The sequence below is a fragment of the Brienomyrus brachyistius genome, unplaced genomic scaffold (genome assembly GCF_023856365.1).
Source record: "Brienomyrus brachyistius isolate T26 unplaced genomic scaffold, BBRACH_0.4 scaffold66, whole genome shotgun sequence".
NCBI lineage: Eukaryota > Metazoa > Chordata > Actinopteri > Osteoglossiformes > Mormyridae > Brienomyrus > Brienomyrus brachyistius.
In genome coordinates, this window is record NW_026042341.1 from 999,741 (window position 1) to 1,017,366 (window position 17,626).

Genomic DNA, 17,626 nt, shown 5'->3' on the forward strand with positions numbered 1-17,626 from the left:
GGTGTCCAAAAATGGGTTTTTATAAACCCTTGTAACCATGGTGTGTAAACATAGAACAGTGGGTTTTCAGTGAAATTGTTTCACTTTTAATACACTCAGAATGTATAAACTGTTCTGTCTAATCTATCGCTTAATTAATCTGTCACTGAAATGACTGTAATACTGAAGACGAGGTGAAAGTGACCGTACTGGAACAAAAATGTTCAGCTACCTAATGCCAACATTTACCCTGAGTTTATTAAAAGTGGCAGAACCAGTCCGACCACCAGACAAACTAATCCTTTTAAATTCAGTTATTCACTCCTTAGATCGATGTTTTTTTTTTTTATCACCAACTATCAAATGTATTTTCCTTCTCTATCCTCTGAAAAAGTTTAAATAAACAAAGAGTAACATATTGTGCAAGCAAAATAAATTGTACTCAAATTCAATCATGCAACACATTATGTATAAAATAATTTCTACTCCCAAACTGCAATACAAATTGTATATATATCACAACAGTCTTTCATTAGCTTGGAACTACACTTTTTTTTCGTATGTGCGAAACACGGAAAAGTTTCACGTGTAGAAACTGTTCAGCCAAGTAAAATTAATTTCTTTTGACATATTCTCTGTAATCCTTGAAAACCAAACACAATCTCTGTGGGTCTAAATCACACCTCATTCCCTGTCATTATTCGGGAGCATTAGTAGAGTCTGTCCATTAGATTGCAGACCTCCAAATTATAAACATGCGCATTCGTGACTTTCATCGTGCTTCCATAATCTCATCAGCATATTTTAATATTTTCATAAATTCTGTGTGGTGCAGGGTGAATGTCCCCCTTGATAGATTTCGTTGATCGGGAGGAGGGGGGTTAGATTTTGCTGGAACCCCCGTCTTTCGGTCTGGGACCCCTTCCAATGATCAGAACCTTATCAGCAGCCTAGTTTTCCGATGCCTAGACTCAGTCCCGATTTGTAAAGTGCATTCAAGCAAGTTAGTGGACACATTAGACCTGGAAAATGGGCAGATGGTTCCAAAATATCCTGTTAAATTTAGCCATAAGGGGCGGGCACCGACTCTGGAGAGACACCGAATATAAAAGAGACCAAAAGCAGCTACACATGACATGGACATACAGGAAGAGCAGGACTTGTGTCACAATGAGAGACGTATCCCGCTCTCAGGGGAGTGTAAACACTAAACGGGGGGAAGGGGACGCCAGGACTGGCCACAAAGTAAACATCTGATTGCACACCAGAACATCTGAGACTGGGTCATTTGCATGACACTATGAGTCACGTTGTTTTCCTGAGTGTCCCTCATGTGCAGTACAAAGATACTCCAATCAGCAGTGGGGGAACCTTAATCAGCAGGGCCTTTTTCTAAATAAAATCCCAGAGGGCACAAATATGCACATCAGTTAAGAATGACCTATTAAAACACTGTACACACATTACATGGAATACATCCAACAAGGAGAAAACTTCTCTCAAACTTTCACTCTTGGGGATGATGTCATAATAGAAGAATTGGCTATTGACTAAGTATGACGATGATGTCATAATAGAAGAATTGGCTATTGACCAAGTATGACGATGATGTCATAATAGAAGAATTGGCTATTGACCAAGTATGACGATGATGTCATAATAGAAGAATTGGCTATTGACTAAGTATGATGATGATGTCATAAATACTGTAACGTGATGAAATGAGACCTTATACCATAAGATGAGTCATGTACCATAAAGGGAATTGTAGCATTGAAGACAAGCGCAGAGTGTAACTTTCTACATGTAGATCACATACAAGCACACAATACAGATGCTCCTTGCTTTACAATGTGTTTGACGGCAGCATCCACCCAGCCACGTTTCCGGCCACTGTAGTGACTGTGAGTGTAAACATCTCATACAGTGTTTAACTCCAATTACATCTATTAAACGCCCAAGTGTGTCCTACAAATTCATAATCGACTTACAATATTTTCAATTCACGATGGGTTCATCGGAACGTAACCCCATCGTAAGTCGAGGAGCATCAGTACTCACGTTACGTTACATTTATTTCACAAGAATAAAGTTCTCTCACCCTGTCACTCCTACGTCACTTCAGAGTTTCCTTGGGCAGCCTGTGTGCCACCAAGGTTTATGTTAGGTCTGAATTTGCACTGAAATTCTAATGCAAAAAGCCTTAAAATCAGAAATATCGTGCATGTACAAAAAGTAAAATACATATATTCTAATATCTATACATGATATATTTAATCCAATAAAAAGTTTTTCAAATGAAGAGTTGAGAAAGGAAACATCATTGACTATTTTTCAAGGGATTAGAGTAGAAAGTGCAGATTCTGCTCCATGGGAGGTTTAATCTTTACCCATCTGATAGCCCCCTCTCTGCAGCCCCTCCCATGAGGAAAATTTTCACATCGCTGGAGAGGGCTTAAGCTGAGGAGATGAAGCATAAAGGTCCCCACCCACACATAGCAGGAGAGCGAGGAACGTGGCATGCAGATATCCCGCACTTCAGCGCGTCCCATAAAGTTCTAAATCATGACTTTATTGCATCACCACCAAAATGTCTTGAAGCAGTTTGTAGATGGGAGGTCTGAGAACCAAAATGGCCCTTTGTAGCAACCCTGTTACTAGAAAATATTACATTGTTTATGCAGTTTTTAAATTACTATTATTATCATTAGTAGAAGTTGTACTAGTACTTTTGTGTAAAGCGACTTTTTTTATTAATGCAAATTATCGATGTGATAGACATTATATACCTTCTTCGAGGGAGTAATGCCATGTGTCCTTAGTCGCACCACCTTGAACCGGTGAACTTGAAGGTCATTTCCTATCATCACTATCAGTAGCTCAGCGTTCATAAAGATGACTTGTGAATCGCCACTCTTAGAAGCCCTTAAGATTTCCCACACCAGGGCCAGAGATATCCGACACCCTGCAACGCTGGAGAACTATGCAGACCTGACCGTGCCGTTTGCTCAGACTTGTTTGATGGAGAGCAAGACGTTCATTTCTCATTCTTTGGGCATGAGCACCTTTCTCAGCTTGCTGGGCATCAATTCCCCCCCCCCCCCCCCAAAAAAAAAAAAAATACAAATGTTCTGGTGCCTTTACAGGTAGCACAGTGGTAAACAGACAGACCAGTGCTGCGACCAGAGTAAATCTGACAACCGTGCCCAAGACTCTTCTGGAAGGCATCAGTGTCAACTTTGGGGGGTGGGGGGGAGTGAAAATTGTGGACTGGGGGGGATGTGCTGGGAGGACAGACGAATTATGCCCACCTGTACCCACACCCCGGGCTAATAGGCCAATCTCTTTTTAGCATCTTTAGGCATTTCTTTTGTTTTTTATTTTAGATTGAAACGCTGCCTTTCTACACTAAATATCTGCACTATAAATTACTCAACTAAATATATGTCGGCATACTAATTACAAAATGCATGCCTGAACTCAATTTACCAAGGTCAGGACAGGGTAGGTTGGGGAGCATGCACTGGTGCAGTGCATTGCTGCATGCTCCTCACTATGAAACACCTCAGGATCCTGGCTGACAACCCCCCCAGACCGACACGCAGCCCAGTCCCACCCTCTGGAAATGGCCAGGTGTTATGTGAGAATCCCATTAGCTTGGTCCAGCAGCTCGGGTCCTCAGCAATGAAGATCCTGCCACTGCCAGACCATCTTCAGGGAATCATACTGTAGTGCTGTAACCGACGCTCTCACGCATGCAGGCAATGTGCCTCATTTAGGACTCCCTGAGAAACTGCTCATTCGACACAAAATCAAGCCAGCGGTACCCAAGGATTCTCCGAAGAGGTTCAGCACCAAAGGAGTCCAGTCTTCATCTCGGCTGACTGGACGGCATTCATGTCTCGCAGCCATAAAGCGAAACAGAGAGTAGCAGGGGTGTATAGACGTGGACCTTCGTCCTCTTGCGAAGATATTGGGAGCGCCACGCACCCCTCTCCAGCGACTTTATGACCCCCCCATGCTCTCTTAATCTGTCCACTGACTTTTTAGGAAGAGTCACCAGAGACATGAATGTTGCTGTCGAAAGTGAACCTCTTGACACGGTCAACATTCTCTCCGCAGATAGACACACTGCTGATGTGCAAAAGAGGTCATTAAAGGCCTGGATCTTGGTTTTTATCCGGACGCTTGTAATCCCAGACACTCAGACTCCTTGCTCAGCCTCTCGAGAGCCCCAATTAGAACCTCCATCAACTCCACAAAGACCACAGCATCATTGGTAAAGTTAAGATCAGTATATCTTTCTTCACCGATGGATGCCCCACAGCCGCTGGACCCCACGACCCTGCCCAGCACCCAGTCCATGCAAACACTGAACAGAGTAGGAGCAAGAACACACCCCTGACGAACCCAAGAGTCAACTGAGAGGAACGCAGAGGGTCTGTCTCCATTCTGCACAACACTCACAGTATTGGTGTACAGGCCAACCATGATGCCCAGCAACTTCAGGGGGATCCCGTGAAGTCTTAGGACGTCCCACAGGGCAGCTCAATCAACTGAGTTGAAAACTTCATGAAAATCGACTAAGGCTGCAAAGAAACACTGCCGAGATCTGCATTTGTGTACGATGAGAAGCCTCACTGCCAGGTTGCATTTGATGGTAGACTTCTTAGGCGTAAAACTAGACTGCTAACTTGGCGGTGAGATTAGTGTTACCCTTTTGTAGTTGCCACAATCCAGACAATCACCCTTCCCTTTCCAGACAGGGACAATAAGTCTCATTTTCTTGTTAGTTGGGATAACACCTGTCTCCCAAATGGAAGATTACTTGCAATGCCAGGAGAACAGCCCTACCACCAGCTGGTTCGCGAGGATCAACAGTCGTACACAGGCCTGCAAGTCCCTCACACAAACTGTGTGCAAACTCATTAGAAACAGCCTGATCTTGGAGTCTGGCCAGGCCTAGCTTAATTCTCCTAGTAGGTGGTAACCTATGGGACCTAAGCCGAATCTTAAGAGTAGCAACGACAAGTCTGTGGCCAGAAATCACAATCTGTGCACTTCTGTAGAACTGCCAGTTCTATAGGAGCCTCCACTGTCTGCCTACAAGGATGTGCTCGATCAATCTTCACCACACCACCAGTATTGGAATACCAAATCCAACGATGTGGCTGAGAGCACTGGACCCCAGGATCCAGTGACCCACAGCTCTTGACCCTTTGCAAAAAAGTCAAGGAACATGGAGCCACATTCACCAGTCGCCCAACCCGACTTAGCCTGAGCCTCAGAATGTGCTCATTGAAAGGAATGACATCAAACACCATCAGGAGGATCAGCCACACCAACAGCTACCCCTCGTATGGCAGCTATAAGCGCAACCAGACCAAAAGTAGGTGTATACACCTACATCTGACCACCTCCTGGTCTGCGTAGCTCAGAGAGTACCGCCACTGAAAAGCGGAGTTTATGACACTCCCTCGACAGCAGAGGAAGATGGTCATCTGGGAGAGACAAGACGTCCTATATGCCTACTTGGATAGACTGCCTCAGATTAGGACTGCGGTGCAGCAGGTGATGCCTTGGCACCACACCAGCTCCTATCCCCAACAGGCCTGACCCCATTGGTTCACAGGTGGTTTAGACTCCTCATTGGACGAGGCTTCTGACAGCTTTCTCTCGTCCCCTTCATAGCGCATACAGCCTTCCTGTGGGAGGCTGCAGCACAGCTACTCCCGCGAAGAGCAGAAAAGAGACGTGTCTACTTTGTCGGAGTCCTGTGGAGTTCTTTACAGTGGCTAGAGTACCAATCCTGCTACCAAGCCCCCAATTTTTTTCCCTGCTTTCAGGACTGGATGCAGTTTAACATCTTACCCACGGCAATGCTAAAAATGCAACGCTAAAAATGCACACATAATACTCCATCTGTGGCAAATTGTAACAGTGGGATGATCTTGCCAGGTAGTTTCTTGCACTTCTAGGACAGGGTTTGATCTTTCTCCACCTCCTAGTGTCTTCTCTGCACCATAATTGCAGGTGTAAGATGTCATATGTGCCTTAAAGACTATTGTACTTTAAGTCTGGATTAAAGACCGTTATAGGTGAAGCATTTGAGCTTAGAAGCCTAGGCATTTTGTGTGAGTGTTGTCCTGCTGTAGATCTAGAGGATTGTTATGTGCTGGGTGGCGTACTGACACAGTTAATCCCGCAGGCGGTGAGACTTCACAGTGTTATATGTCGCTTAATCTTTTCCAGAATTTGAAGTCCAGGTGTAAAATATGCCACACGCTCTAATATTTCTGGGCGTCGGACTACATTTAAAAACAACTTTACCCAAATAGCACAAGAACAGTGATTGTGAGCAATGGCAAAACAAAAATTGTCCAATAATTGTAATCAGTTAGGTCAGTTCTTCTGGACATATGCTACTACCATTGGTTTGTGATTCTCCTGTGTCATTAATTACTTTAAAAACATTCTAATATATATATATATATATATATATATATATATATATATATATATATATATATATATATATATATATATATATATATATGAACAATGTTCTAGCATAAAAGAAAATGAGTAACAACCAACAGTAAAAATTACAGTAAACCCAAAGTGATGCTGCTGGATAAATAAAAATAATATAATAACATAAAAATGAAGAGCAGTTTAAATGAATAGCAGAGTAATGCTGACAAGTACACATGAATCAAACACCTCTCACATTGTTTCACATGGCCGAAGTACAACAAAACCAGGCTGGAGGTAAAAATGAGCGACTACAACATGTAATCTTAGCACTGGGTTTGCTGGGTGACTAGAGGCCAGTGAGCAATGCAGTGGACACCTGATCAGAGAAGTGGGCGTGCTGCATGGGGGGTGCAGCATGGGGGGGTGGTGCAAGAGAGCTCAAGTACCTGAAGAGGTCTTGCTTTGGCACCCGTAAAAGGAGCCTTACTTGAATTACTGCAGTAGCAAACGCTACAGAAGAGTCTCAAGACAGTTAACTACATAAATTAGGTTGGGGGGGAAGGCAACTTTTGCAACCGATTGATAAAATAATAAAATAAGAGGAATTAAACTTGTAAATAGCACGTATCAATATGTATTCTTTCAACTATATTAGTAACCAAGTTTAAATTTCAAACGGGACAGTTAGCCAATTAGACAAACTTAATGAGAAACTGAGTGCAGGCCTCACAACAAGGAAATTATTTTCACGTTACTGTAATGTACCATAGTAAACAACGTTTAAAGGGTGTCCGTTTTCCCTGCAATATTTTTGATCGGCTTAAATGAAAGCTAATGTTAGCTACTTATAGTTGGACCCATTCAGCTCCATGTCCTCAGCTATGTAAGTCGCTAACGTGGTTAGCATCGGCGCTTTTGGGAAACGCGCCCCCGGTCGATTGTTTTATTCAATTGTACTGGAACTTTAAGAGCTGTCCGCGGTACTGAACATATTTCACCCTACATCGATAATGACACTTACAAGCAGATTAATTATAAATTGATTATAAAGTAAGCCTGACTTAGTGGTTAACTGAATCGGTCCAAGTTAAAATCAGTTTAAAGAAAATGATTCCTAAACAAACCAACCCTTGCATATAATATATATGCTAAATTATACTTATATATTATAACCAGTTTTATGGCAGCTAGGCAGCGTTACGTCCCTACTCACAGATTGACTATTCATATTTTAATTGCCCATTTACTAAAACCATTTAACGTAATAGCTTTCTCGCTCTTAGATCATACTCACGTTAATCAATTTATACTAAAACATGTATACGACTAACGCGGTTTGAGCTCTTACTGAAATTCAAGAATTTGTTACAAACGTTTGTATACACAAATACATGTCTGTATATTTTTGTATGTCTTTCTATATACAATACATATATAATATATGAGAATAATGGTCATCAGCAATATCTAATAAGTTCTTAATTTTATTTTCACATTGAAATTTCTACCCATCTTGTCTTGTGTCACAGAACACACACATTCAGGTTATATCTATACAAATCCACGTTCCCCTCTTACTGGGGGTGTGTCAAAATGCCCCCGCTGTTTTCACTGATATATGTCTATACCCGATTAAACTGGTTCAGGTAAGGTCATGTGATCAGGATAAACGAAATCTGGCCCTGTCATTTATTTATTTGTTTTTAAATAGATATAGTTATCCATGTCTCGTTTTCATTTTACTAATAATGGTAATGAATTAAGTTCCAAATCTTAATGGATGTTCTACAATGACTATCTAATTTTCTGCGAGTTTTTCCTCACTGATCATATAACCAAAACGGTTGAAGCAAAGTGCGTTTGATGTAATCGATGTATTATTTTAAACGCCGGTGTCATTTGCGGTAATAGGTCAATTGTATATTTTTATATTTATGTGATTTAATTGTTGCACTAAACTGCATCTAAAGCAGGTTGGTATAAACTAGCCTATAAGATGTCCTGTGTGAAAAAAGGAAAAGTTTTGTTCAATTTAAACAGCAAGTGTTACATAACAATATAAAGAGACTTTATATTATCTACTTAAGCAAATAACATCTGCAATTACTGTTCAATGTAGCAATAATATTCAATGAATATTACAGGGATTTTCATAGCAACGAGCAAGGATTAAGCTCATTAGTAAGACGTGTACAGACACGACCAATGCCTGCATTCCATCCAGACATCGCCTGAAATCCAGACTCAGAAATAAATTAAAAACATAAAAGGAAACATATAACAAAATAAATAATTACAATCAGTGAGATGTGCCCGCCGTCATTGTCGATTATATGACCGTTGGACCCCGGGTGCGTGAGAATGAACCTAATTAAAGAGAAATATGATTTTTTTTTCTTATACGTAAAAATTCACCAAGCTATCAAGGTCAATGTGTCATTGAGCAAGCTTCGGGTGAGTTCCCCGCACCACACATTTCCACCCCAGCGAACAATTAGCAAAAGGCAGAATTTTAGCGAATTGGTGTATGGTAGCCTATTTTCCCGGTTTGAACCTCCTGTTTAAGACCAACTACCAAAAAGCAACATTTTCTGCGACTTGAGGAGGCTGTTCAAACGATTTACTCTAACCACTTGCATAAATTGATGACCTCTTCATTCCGTCGATGTTTCACTGTCAAAAATAACTTGCAGTTAAATCTTTAAAATAACTACGATAACAACGGTTAATAACCTATTCGTTGTATTTTCTGTACTAGATACGGTCCATCCCATTGGATGAGATGCATGAGGTGTGCACGGCATTACACTGGATCAAATATCACACTCTCGCAAGAGAGTAAAGCCGACAAGCGCATTCACTGAGCGGAACGTAACGCGGATCACCTGTGACTTGATTATAAACCAGAGGACCCCATTTGAAAAGGGAAGGATTTGTGCGCAATCCCACAGACTAAGTCAAATTTGGCAAATTAATTTAAGAAGGCTAAGGGCTTAGATTCCACTTGTTTTGTCGTTTATAACAGTGGCGGATCTAATTAGGATCTAATCGTCACCCACTGTGAAACGTCGCTCCCAGGGTGAAAAGTGAATTTCCTCCAAAAAAAAAAAAAAAAACCTTCACGTCACATGTTAGGTATGGATCAACTATTCACTCAGATAAGGACAAAAATCCAGCAAATATGTAGAATGACTGCAGAACATATTCTTCTGAATATGTGCTGGTCTTATTTTTATAATCGCAAAGCCAGAGATACTTTCAGGCACTAATTTTAAAGTTAAAACGCAATTTAGCTTAAATGTATTCTTAAAACGCAACAGCATCGGTATTTGAAAGCGTATGAACAAGCAAAATATACTATAGCATAAATTCGGAGGATTGTCGTTGCAACTGTGCGGAAAGCTTTTTTGGCACCGTAATGTCGCTCCAGTGTGCGCTCCGTGCAGTTAAAGCCCCCGAGAGCTTCTGAAATATCAGCGGCATCTGAACTACCGGAGGGAGGACGGTGACGTCATGCTTAAACTGGAGTAAGGGGAGAAAGCAGAGGGAAGCTAAGTGGACAAGCAAGTTTAGTTCTCCTCCCTCTGCTTTCTCAACACTTCTCATAAATATTACTAAGCTTTAATCTGGCTGCTTACAGCACGAAGTCACCGCGGCTACAGGGCAGCGAAATTCTTCGCCATTGTATCAATCGATTTAATGCGTTTTCTGCTTCCTGTGCTTATCTGGGACTCGCCAGATTAGATCTACCTCTACGGCGCACTGCTCCGCCAGTGTCTCCAACTTTCTGGGGACTGTGTTTTCCCATCGAAGGTGTCAGCTTCTCTACAACCGCGTCGAGCTCCGTATTCAGCCGTTTCTGTCGCAGTTTTAGATTCACAAATTGTCTGAATAACAGGAATTTGCCAACTGGAGAAAGAACTGGACGCAACGGGACATTTCATAACCCTATGACTATTTTAATCCGGGACAAAGCGGAATATTTTTTTTTTTCTTCAGTCATTGTTACAAATCAACTTCTTCAGCGCTTATATAAACATTTATATGTAAATATTATATATAAGACCTATAAGAAGCAGATCGTCCAAGATGAGCAAACCTGCCGGATCAACAAGTGGGTGTTTAGATATTTTAAATGTCAAATCCAGTAAGTGGCAGTTATACCGTCGTATGGCAATGTAATAGTATGGCTTTGCTTGACTTGTTGTTAACCGGTTAACTGAAAGGTAGCGCCAATAATGATACATTCCAGATTGGATAGGAGACATGCAGTTTCTCACTTTATCTACTTCCTGTGACTTATGACTGTTATTAACTATGTATTAAACAGGGAAAATGCAGTGGCACACTTTATAAGAAATAAGAATCGTAACATACAATTTTATTTTAGACTAGCTAATAGGTAATTAATGACAACCATCCTTCTGCTATTATTAATATGACAACTCTATAGTTGGTGCTCTACGCCTTATTTGTGTCATCGATGTGTCGTAAGGAAATAATGTGCACATGTAGTGATTTGCAAATATCAACATACCAACATACATGCTACTTTGCGAGGTTTTATAACAAAAAACACCATGAGAATTGGCCATTTGAGTAATTAATTAAGCTGTAGTTAGCCTAAGATCGGAAACTGGCGCAAACAAAATGGTTTTCCATTAAAGCTGCTGGTTTGAGAGAAATACACGCGCATAAATGCGTAATGTAGATTAATAAAGCAATCGTCCAGTAATTAGAACTTAAAACTTGAATTTGTTTCATTTCGTGGTTTCTGTCTCGTTCTGTTTTAGGAGTTAAACAAGTAAATTGCACACAATGTATTAAACTTCTTATAAGAAATTGTGAGCAACGTGCACTGTCAAGTTCCAGTTTTTCATTTAAATTTACCTGTCCAGTCAATAACAAGTACATGTTATATTGCTTAATACGTTCAACAATCTCTATACTTTTAAAAATTCAGCACTTTTAGTAGGGTCTTATTCATGTGATCACAAACTGACAGACATGCGCCTAACTCTTCCATTAAACTTGAAATACTATCTGGCTCTTCACTATACTTCCTATATGGAAGTATTCAGAATATAATGTGGAAAAACAGTACAAATGCAACTCAGCAAAACACAGCCAGAGAGACACACGCGCGTGCAAAAGTATAACCCAATATTAATAGACGCATGTTATGTTTTCTGTAAACGCTGATTATTACTGACAATCAGGATATTTTGTCTAAATATGTTCTATAGTTACCGTTGTATGTCGAAATTAGCTGTGAAACCTGTTGTCGCGCTGATATAATTTTGTGGCTTCAAAATGCGCCATTAGTTACTTCGTTTATAGCAGCCTTCTTTTACTTATTCTTAGGAAACCCACAAGTATTATTTCTACTTTCAGGGTGATACGAAAGCTTGTTCCTTCGAATCACTGCACTCGTTTTTTTCAGCAGTGTGTCAGGTGGATGATAATTACGGTAAAAACATGCCATGCAGCCTTCGTGTGCTTATAATACAGCAGGCCGCCTCAAGGGACACTTGTTGAGAAAATCTAAATACGGTTTTCGGCGCTACATAAAAGTGTTTCCATTTTAATTACATGAGTGTGTTTCTTTCTCTCTCTCTTTCTTTCTTTCTTTCTTTCTTTCTCTTTCTTTCTTTATTTCTTTCTAATAATAATAATAATAATAATAAATAACAATAATTATTATTATCTTAAATCTCAAATGAGATTTTAATTAAGTTGTACTCACAGCAACGATACAATTATCAAAAATATTATTGTAATTCGAAATATTTCACATTATTTAAACAATTCACGATTACACAAAATCGTCATATGAAATCTTATTTTACCATTAGCCTATAATTTAAATTTATTAACCGGAAATAAAGAAAATATTAAATGATTCCTTGCTTCCGTTACAAATATGTATAAATGTAAATGCAATGGGCTATCACCAATATAGCCTATCGCCAATGAGTAAAATAAAACGTACAATTTTTCAAGTTTTTCTATTCAAAAACAAGCACAACGAACTTTCGACACTGAATGTTATTTCGTTCTCAGACTGCAATTTCTTGTAAACTTCACAGAACTTCGCTTTGAAATAGTCTCCACGAGGCTTAAAATACATATCCTGAATACTCCAAGGTATCCAACCCCTAGTTCCACAGATAACGTCGAAGTCTTTCCTTCGCTACCGTGCTGTATTCAAATTCCCATGCTGATAAGACGCTGAGCGAATCAAAGCGCAGGTGGTAGCATGTCGCTGTAATTACATAGCCGTTCTTTAATGTGCAATATACACATTTTCAGCTTGCATATTTCAATAAAGAACGAAAAACAGTTTTGATTTACTCCAGGGATGATTTACATAGACTTCATTTCAGGTTCCAGAGCGAGATCGTTTGTATTATTTCTATTGCTATGTAGCCCTAATCCTCTAGCCTATAGACCTGTTGTATAAAGCAGCTGTCGAGTTTCATTATAAAGAGAGTTGACAGCTTGTCGAGATCGAGGCAGTCGGACGAGTTTCAATGGGAAAATCATTAAGTTAAAACTTTCTCTAATGTCTCCATTGTCTGCCCTGAAACATTGTCTTAGAGTTCTCCAATATGATGCTTCCCATTAAATAGGGCATAAACCCACAGATTCCCATGGACAGCAAATTAAAATGCAAAATGCTAAACTTTTTTTCCCTTTGGCGTTTTTTTTTTTTTTTTTTTTTTTTTTTTTTGGGGGGGGGGGGGCGACCTGGATACTTGGGCCTTCCCGAAGAATTTACAGAAAGCTCATTTGGTCGATCTACTCAGCATGGTCCCTGCACATATACACACCGCTGTGGATATATTTAAATAAATCAATGTAGTGTATTCTCCTGTAAATATTTTTCTGCATAATTGTATTTTGCAGCAGTGTCTTGCAAAGTGCAGGGAGACAAATAAAATGCTTCTTATTGGTGATTTTCTTAAAGGTCGCATTTTGGATATTCCATGCAAAGTTTGCGGCGACCGCAGCTCCGGGAAACATTACGGAGTTTACGCCTGCGATGGCTGTTCGGGATTTTTCAAGAGAAGCATCCGAAGAAATAGGTCCTACGTCTGTAAATCCGGTAACCAGGTAAATAACTGATCGATATTTCGCTTAATATCTCATGTTGGGAGATTTAACCGCGCCCTTTTTCGTGTTACTGCTTAATAACCAATTCTGACCGCAACTTCATCACATCTAAAAATTATACACTCTATATCCTTAAGTTTAAAATCGACCTAAATCAAACTATTTAAATATACCACTAAGTATTTTCATGGCGTGCTTTAAGGACATAAATATATTAAGGAAATACAAGGGGCCTTAAAGGTATTTCGGTAAAGAGAACGAATATATCCTGCATATTAGCAGCACGCTGATGTCTAATTGTATGAATGAAAACGAGATTAACACACACCATCAATTACCAACAGGGAGGCTGTCCAGTAGATAAAACGCACAGAAACCAGTGTCGAGCTTGTCGCCTGAAAAAGTGCCTGGAAGTAAACATGAATAAAGACGGTAACTTGTTATACAACTTTCTAAAATTTTTTCTCTTCTTAAAATTTTTGTATCACGCATCTTTGCTTTTTCTGTTGAATACCTTTTGGAAATATAAAAAATCCAACAGTTTTGATCAGTAATTCAAAATGATCGTTTAACCAAAGTCCATAATATGTGGAATAGGTCTATTTAGTTCTGTTATATTTACCTGTATCACTGATGCACTTTTAATTTAGCGGTGCAGCATGAGAGAGGACCAAGGACCTCCACCATACGGAAGCAAGTTGCTCTCTACTTCCGAGGGCACAAGGAGGTGAACGGCTCCACGAACCACTTTCCGGCCTCGTCTATCCCGGGCCCGCCGTTCTTCACCGCTGTCACTCAGCTGGAGCCTCACAACCTGGAGCTGAGTACGGTGTCCGGCACCCCGGAGCGGCAGGCTATCGTGGGCCTCGCGCAGCCCACCCCTAAGGTACAGCCTCTATATTCCTAAGTGAACGCGCGACTTCGAATTAACAAAACGGCACTTAAAATCTCCACAATAGTTATTTTAAGGTCTTCAGAGGGCATTTTTACACATTATTATAACACAGAAAAGGTTTTTTATTCAAGACGACAAGTTTATACGCGCTTGTCAGTTTACTACAATATAGCGTGGGTTATATATAGTTGCAATAACTTATAGTCATTCTTCTCATGTACACTGCACAATTAGGTAGTGAACGTTTTCATGAACGCTGACTGCAGGACTGTCTCTACATAGATCGACGCCGTAACCAACATCCCGATCGCTCGCACAGAGTATGGTTTTGCCGTTTCTTTCCAGTACCCACATGAGGTCAGCGGAACGCCCATGTATCTTTACGAGGTGGCGACGGAGTCCGTGTGTGAGTCAGCGGCTCGACTGCTTTTCATGAGCATCAAATGGGCCAAGAGCGTCCCGGCCTTTTCCACACTCCCTCTACCTGACCAGGTGAGAAAACAGGGATAATTAAAAGCCGACTATTTAAAAGATATTTTTTTTGGTTGGTAGGTACATATGTGTATAACTCCAAGAACATCATTGACCTGCCATTGATAATTCTTTTTTATATTCATATGTGTATGTGTATACGCAATAAATTTCTCTAATCCAATCCAGACTTAAACCCTATATGTAGCACTCTTTATTGGTACTAACCTTATAATCTGTATTACAGTTAATCCTATTAGAAGATGCCTGGCGAGAACTGTTTGTTCTTGGTATCGCACAGTGGGCCATTCCAGTAGATTCCAACACCCTTCTTGCCGTTTCTGGTATGTAAAAGCAAAATACTGTTATACTATCACAGATTTACAGAAAATAAAATTTCCCGCAAATCTCAAATAAAGTACGGCAAATCGTACCGGGAGTCACACAGATGGTAAAATAAGTGTTGTATCTGCATTGTATTCAAAGGCATAAACACAGAAAATACGGAATCTCAGCGGCTTAATAAAATAATTTCGGAAATTCAAGCTCTTCAAGAAGTTGTAACCCGATTCCGGCAGCTTCGACTTGACGCCACTGAATTCGCTTGTTTGAAGTGCATTGTGACATTTAAAGCAGGTGAGCAGCCGATGGTGAGAGATTTAATGCCACAAACTAACTCTTAAAAAGAGTAAAGAAATGTAGACATAGATGTGCATGTAAAAGATGAATTAGGCCTACATGTGTTAGGCGCAGGGGCGGAGTATGGGGGGAGGGGGCGTATACCGCTCAATATTTAATTCGTCTTCACCGCCCCCCCCCCTCCAAACAGACAGACATTTATAGGCTATTTCAATTGTTAAGTTGTTCCCCCCAGTTTCAAACTTTCTATTACGCCGTTGGTTAGGTGCCAGAAGAAAAAGGTGTAGAGTAAAAGAAACTGTTTTCATTAGGCATATATTAATAATATTAAAATCTTAATTACCTTAATTTCACACAGCCATTCTAGAAAAGGCAGTACAATGAATGTGCGTCTTCTTGCGTTAATAGAGGATTTTCTCCAAGAAGTACGCGTCAGGTTTAAAGCATTAATTATCATAATGCTGCGCGTTGCTGTATTATATACACAAGTCGTCACACTAAGAGCGCTTCGTGTTTACCGTTTTCCCCCCAAATCAATGCTTTTTTTTTTGTTAGTACCCACTCACAGCGGATCAGAGTTGAGAAACTTCCGCAATGCTACCGCCATAGCTGCATTACAGGACGAGGCGCAGCTCACGCTGAACAGTTACATACATACAAGGTAAGCTGGTGTGCAGGGCAAGTGAACCATAAAAGCTTTCATAATGTTCTTAAACGTTGTTAAATACAAGTAAAACACATCTACACTTCATTCACTTGAAAGATTTAGCAATTATTTATACTTTAATAATACTCTTCTTTTCCATTTATTCTACAGCAGGATATTTTACGGAAGCAATTTAGCTTAAGTGTTTGCCCAAGTGCATGACGGGGGTACCTCTCCGTGGTGTTATACTGGCAGCCTTGTGGCTACTTTATCTCCTTGATTACAATCCTACCTGTTGAAATATGCTTTCTTGGTCTCTGTCGTTAATAGGTATCCCACGCAACCATGTCGCTTTGGTAAGCTGCTCCTGCTTCTGCCGGCGCTGCGCTCCGTGAGCCCTTCGACAATAGAAGAGGTGTTCTTCAAGAAAACTATTGGCAATGTTCCCATCACCAGGCTTCTCTCAGATATGTACAAATCCAGTGACATATAAAAGCATACGGATGATGATCCAAGACGCTTACAATTGGCTAACCCCTTACATGACCGCGTGACAAAGTGCCAAGTCGAGATGCCCAAAGAATTGCAATCCTGGCTTTTAATAAAAAAAAAAGAAAGCCTACACAAGAGGAGATGCGGACGGACGAGGAAAACAAGGCGATAAGGAAAAGTACGAAATCACTCCCCAAAAGCAGGTTCCATCAGAAATTTGATTTTGTTTGTATAAAGGCAATTATAATTTATGGTTTAAATGCGCCACCAGTTTACACGCGAGCGAATAAGTATACCCAGAAATCGATTTCACATTAAAGTGCTCTATCAGAGATCCAGTGCTTCAGTGATCAATGAGCTTTATGATTGATGTCTCTTTGCGACGAGTAGTTGCAGCAGAGGTAACCAAAAAAAGGAAAAAAAATAAAAATAAAATTACGTGAAGCTGCGGCCGGGAGAAGCGGTCGCTGTCCTTGACGCAGTGCTGAAACCAAAGGCCACGGCATCTTCCTGCTGTAACCCACGGTAGAAGCGACCGACCCAGGCGAGACACGACTAAGCCTCCTTGGTGCCAAGGGCACGTCTGGCATGACTTTTGAGCTTAGGAAAGCTTTGTTTTTATTTTCGTCAAAGCTGTTGGTTTTAAAAAAGTTGTAAACAAACTTTTAGGCTGCTATGGGAAATGCATAGAAGCAATTTTCATATTAAGCATAGCATTTTATGTTTTGTGCGTGTGTGAGTGGCAACGCTATAAAAAAAATTACGTTGTGAAGTAGACACTAACACAACTTTAAGCACTTGGGTTTCTTTTTTGTAGGGTGTAAATATTTTTTCGGTGTACAGAGTGGAGTGTAAATTTGTGAAAGTTGTACTGATATATATTATTAGAATAAATCATATTGGAATACCCA

The 17,626-nt window shown here is 40.3% G+C and overlaps 1 protein-coding gene across 2 annotated transcripts; it reads left to right on the forward strand.

The window, feature by feature from the left end:
* The first annotated feature begins 10,347 nt into the window (after positions 1-10,347).
* On the forward strand, positions 10,348-17,626 carry nr2e1 (nuclear receptor subfamily 2, group E, member 1). Of its 2 annotated transcripts, none has more exons than XM_049002311.1 (9): positions 10,348-10,603; positions 13,427-13,572; positions 13,917-14,004; positions 14,223-14,458; positions 14,813-14,959; positions 15,186-15,282; positions 15,425-15,574; positions 16,133-16,238; positions 16,554-17,626. In XM_049002311.1, exons 1-9 carry the CDS (start codon positions 10,546-10,548, stop codon positions 16,714-16,716), a joined length of 1,191 nt encoding a protein of 396 aa, XP_048858268.1. In that variant the 5' UTR covers positions 10,348-10,545; the 3' UTR covers positions 16,717-17,626. The 2 variants fall into 2 exon arrangements, with proteins under 2 accessions (XP_048858268.1, XP_048858269.1); XM_049002312.1 differs by having other exon boundaries at positions 10,348-10,570.

Excerpts from the sequence above, each read along its gene's own strand:
- nr2e1 (XM_049002311.1), top strand. The coding sequence starts at position 10,546 with ATGAGCAAACCTGCCGGATCAACAAGTGGGTGTTTAGATATTTTAAAT. Across the intron at positions 14,005-14,222 it reads AGTAAACATGAATAAAGACG|CGGTGCAGCATGAGAGAGGA; the intron begins GTAACTTGTTAT and ends CTTTTAATTTAG. Across the intron at positions 14,459-14,812 it reads TCGCGCAGCCCACCCCTAAG|TACCCACATGAGGTCAGCGG; the intron begins GTACAGCCTCTA and ends GTTTCTTTCCAG.